Source organism: Pituophis catenifer, unplaced genomic scaffold (assembly GCF_029215685.1).
Source record: "Pituophis catenifer annectens isolate HBS135680 unplaced genomic scaffold, rPitCat1.0.hap2 SCAF_15, whole genome shotgun sequence".
Taxonomy (NCBI): Eukaryota; Metazoa; Chordata; class Lepidosauria; order Squamata; family Colubridae; genus Pituophis; species Pituophis catenifer.
Window position 1 is genome coordinate 19,381,017 of NW_027256895.1, and position 3,902 is coordinate 19,384,918.

At 40.2% G+C, this 3,902-nt stretch overlaps 1 protein-coding gene across 1 annotated transcript in view; it reads left to right on the top strand.

The window, feature by feature from the left end:
• Window positions 1-298: 298 nt before the first annotated feature.
• LOC139324535 (vomeronasal type-2 receptor 26-like) overlaps window positions 299-3,902 on the top strand; it is a 7,466-nt gene continuing 3,862 nt past the window's right edge. Inside the window, exons 1-2 of the mRNA XM_070954247.1 lie at window positions 299-712; window positions 3,827-3,902. The exon at window positions 3,827-3,902 is cut by the window's right edge and continues 152 nt beyond it. Coding sequence (XP_070810348.1) covers window positions 299-712; window positions 3,827-3,902 — 490 coding nt within the window. The remainder of the gene's footprint in view (window positions 713-3,826) is intronic.

Genomic DNA, 3,902 nt, shown 5'->3' on the forward strand with positions numbered 1-3,902 from the left:
TTATATCGAAGATGAGAACGGGGAAAGGCTTGTGCAGAAAGTCCTTCCTTTTTTTTCTCAGAGCGGCATTTGCTTTGATTTCATTCAAAAGTTACCCAAGCACAGCTTTTCTAGTAACACCTTTAATCTTGTAGAAAAGGGGGTGGAAACCTATAAGATCACTGAGCGGAGCAGTTACAACGTCTTATTCACACATGGAGAACTGCAGACGATGCTCGTTTTCAGAGTGCTCATCGCACTTTCAGAATATGACCGATCAACTAAGGCTGAGAGTAAAGTTTGGATCATGACAGCCCAGATGGACTTCGCCTCCCTCCCTTTTCAGAGGAATACGGGCATAGACTTCCTTCACGGTGCTCTCGCTTTGGCAGTTCACTCTGAGGAGATATCAGGATTCCAAACATTTCTTCAGACCAGGAAACCTAGCTCAGAAAAGGAGGATGGCTTTTTCCAGCTATTTTGGGAAAGCGTGTTTGGATGCTCCTTGTCTAATCGAAACTCAAGGGACAGACCCGAGAGGACCTGCACTGGAGAGGAGAAACTGAACACTCTCTCTGAGTCTATTTTTGAAACGAGGATGACTGCTCACAGCTATAGTATGTACAATGCCATCCATACTGTGGCACACGCCCTGCACTTAATACATGGGATGAATTCCAAACAACACACGTTGTCAAAAGAGCAGAAGCTTCTCAATCAACATTCATGGCAGGTAAACCCAAGGGAAAATAGGTACATGTAACAAGTTTGAAATTATTTAGGAAATAAGGTATTAGATTGGATGAAGGTCTTTCTTCCTTTCTATTTGCCCCACAGCCTTTCATTTCTTATGTCAAATGGATGAGATACAATCAGAGGTGGTATTCAGCAGGTTCTGATCAGTTCTGGAGAATTGGTAGCAGAAATTTTGAGTACTTTGGAGAATCGGTAAATACCACCTCTTACTGGCCCTGCCCCCATCTATTCTCTGCCTCCCATGTCCCAGCTGATCAGGAGGAAATGGGAATTTTGCAGTAACCTTCTCTTGGAGTGGGGAGGGAATGGAGATTTTACAGTATCCTTCCCCTGGAGTGGGGTGGGAATGGAGATTTTATAGTATCCCTCCTCTGCCATGCCCACCAAGCCACACCCACCAAGCCACATCCACAGAACCAGTAGTAAAAAATTTTTGAATCCCACCACTGGAAACAACTGAGTACAAAGAACCATTCATTCCAGCTCTCAGATTCTTCTTACATTAACTGATTATTAGAATGTTTATCATTTAGCAAACATTAATCAATTGCAGCCCTAAGGGATGCCATGGTGGCTTGGTTTCCTTCATGAACTGTTAGGATCAAGACAGATGACCTGTTTCTTTGGACTTGATGTTATTGAAGGAAGGCTAGAGCTGAATTGCAATCTTAAACAAATCAAAGAGAAGAGTCTTCTATTTTTGCCTGTACAAAGAAGTATTAGCCTTTTCCTGTTATTATTAATAAAAATAATAGGAGCTCTTCACAGCAAATAAACAGATTAAAAACAAGAAAATAGTAAAAAGAAATATACATTATCATCACAGGGATAGATTCTAACCAGCAGAGTAGATCCTAAAGCAATAAGGAAGGAATTTTTAATTTTTGATATTTTGCCTCAGGCATCCAACTACAATTAAATAATTAACAAATAAGATATGAACAGCAATGAATATTACAAGAAATGGGACATGAAATGAAAACAACACAAATAAAATATATTATATTATAATGCCTTGGTAAGGCCAGACTCGGAATACTGCATTCAGTTTTGGTCAACCCGATGTAAAAAAGATGTTGAGACTCTAGAAAGAGTGCAGAGAAGAGCAACAAAGATGATTAGGGGACTGGAGGCTAAAACATACGAAGAACCGTTGCAGGAACTAGGTATGTCTAGTTTAATGCAAATAAGGACTAGGGGAGACATGATTGGAACATTGCAATGTTCCAATATCTCAGGGGCTGCTACAAAGAAGAGGGAGTCAAGCTATTCTCCAAAGCACCTGAGGGCAGGACAAGAAGCAATGGGTGGAAACTAATCAAGGAGAGAAGCAACCTAGAACTAAGGAGAAATTTCCTGACAGTTAAAACAATTAATAAGTGGAACAACTTGCCTCCAGAAGTTGTGAATGCTCCAACACTGGAAGTTTTTAAGAAGATGTTGAATAAACATTTGTCTGAAGTGGTGTAGAGTTTCCTGCCTAAGCAGGGGTTTGGACTAGAAGACTCCAAGATCCCTTCCAACTCCGATATTCTATTCTATTCTGTTCTGTTCTGTTCTGTTCTGTTCTGTTCTGTTCTGTTCTGTTCTAAAATTAATTTGTACCACAATATATTCACAACAGCTAAAATAATCTTTTACAAGTATACAAACTTCAACCTATCTACCATATAGCTTTACTAAACAATTTATACTGAAACAGCCCTATCACCATTCTTGGCATATGTTTATCACCCTTCCGCCAAATGGTGTGGTTTGTTGAATAAACAAGGTTTCAAATCTTTCTTATATACCTTTCAAATTCTTATGTATCTAAGGATATGTGGACCCAAAATAACTACATAATTTATCCAAGCTAAAATTTTACTTCTTTATGGATGCTCTTTAGGAAGAAGTAGTCTTTTATATATGAAGGCAAGTTGTTCCATGGGACAGGTGATGCCACTGAGAAGGATTTGCTACAAGATCCCAATAGATTCAACTCCTCAGCAAGGCTTGTCTCCCAGATCTTCCTAGGATGGGAATGAGGACACTTGAGATTTTTTTTAGGATTCAGAAAAGTTACAAGTTGTATCTCATTGCATGGATTCGGTATCTGTACCAACTTAGATATCTTTACAGTCATGGAGTTCAACAATATCATGATAGCTGTAGTAGACTATACCATGACAAGATCAATTCAAACCTAGATTAACTCTTGAAAACCACATTCTGAAAGCTCCTCAACTGGAAAATCTGTCAGAATGACACAAAACAGATCAATAGGGAAGGTTTGGTATACTCTTTAGAAATGAGAGGCCCTGTGGTTTCGAAAAGGGATTTTTACCCAAAGCATAAACAAAAGAAAGGACCTCTTCAATATTTTTCACAGCCTTAACAAAAGGAATAAGGGGTGAGGTGGCTCAGTGACTAAGATGCTGAGCTTGTTGATCGAAAGGTCGGCAGTTCAGCGATTTGAATCCCTAGTGCCATGTAATGGGGTGAGCTCCTGTTACTTGTCCCAGCTTCTGCCAACCTAGCAGTTCGAAAGCACATAAAAAATGCATGTAGAAAAATAGGGACCACCTTTGGTGGGAAGGTAACAGAGTTCCGTGCGCCTTTGGCGTTTAGTCATGCTGGCCACATGACCACGGAGACGTCTTTGGACAGCGCTGGCTCTTCGGCTTTGAAACAGAGATGAGCATCACCCTCTAGAGTCAGGAATGACTAGCATGTATGTGTGAAGGGAACCTTTACCTTTACCTAACAAAAGGAATAGCAAATTCAGTAATGAAAGATTTAGTAAAGCTGTTATACTATTGATACCTCATACATTGTTAATAGAATAGTTTATCATCCCTGTTTGTACCTTGTATATTCTCTGTTTGTACCTCCTGCACACCTCCCTCCAATCCAATCCAATCCAATCCCATCCCATCCCATCCCATCCCATCCCATCCCATCCCATCCCATCCCATCCCATCCCATCCAATCCCTCCCTCCCTCCCTCCCTCCCTCCCTCCCTCCCTCCCTTCCTTCCTTCTTAAAAATAGCACATGCCTCTCACTTATTAAATAGTTATCCTTATGAATTTTCTCCCTTTGTATCTTAGCTACATCACTTTCTAAGAAAAGTTTCATTTAACAACAGTGCTGGAGAAAAGATTTCTTTTGACCAAAATGGTGAAA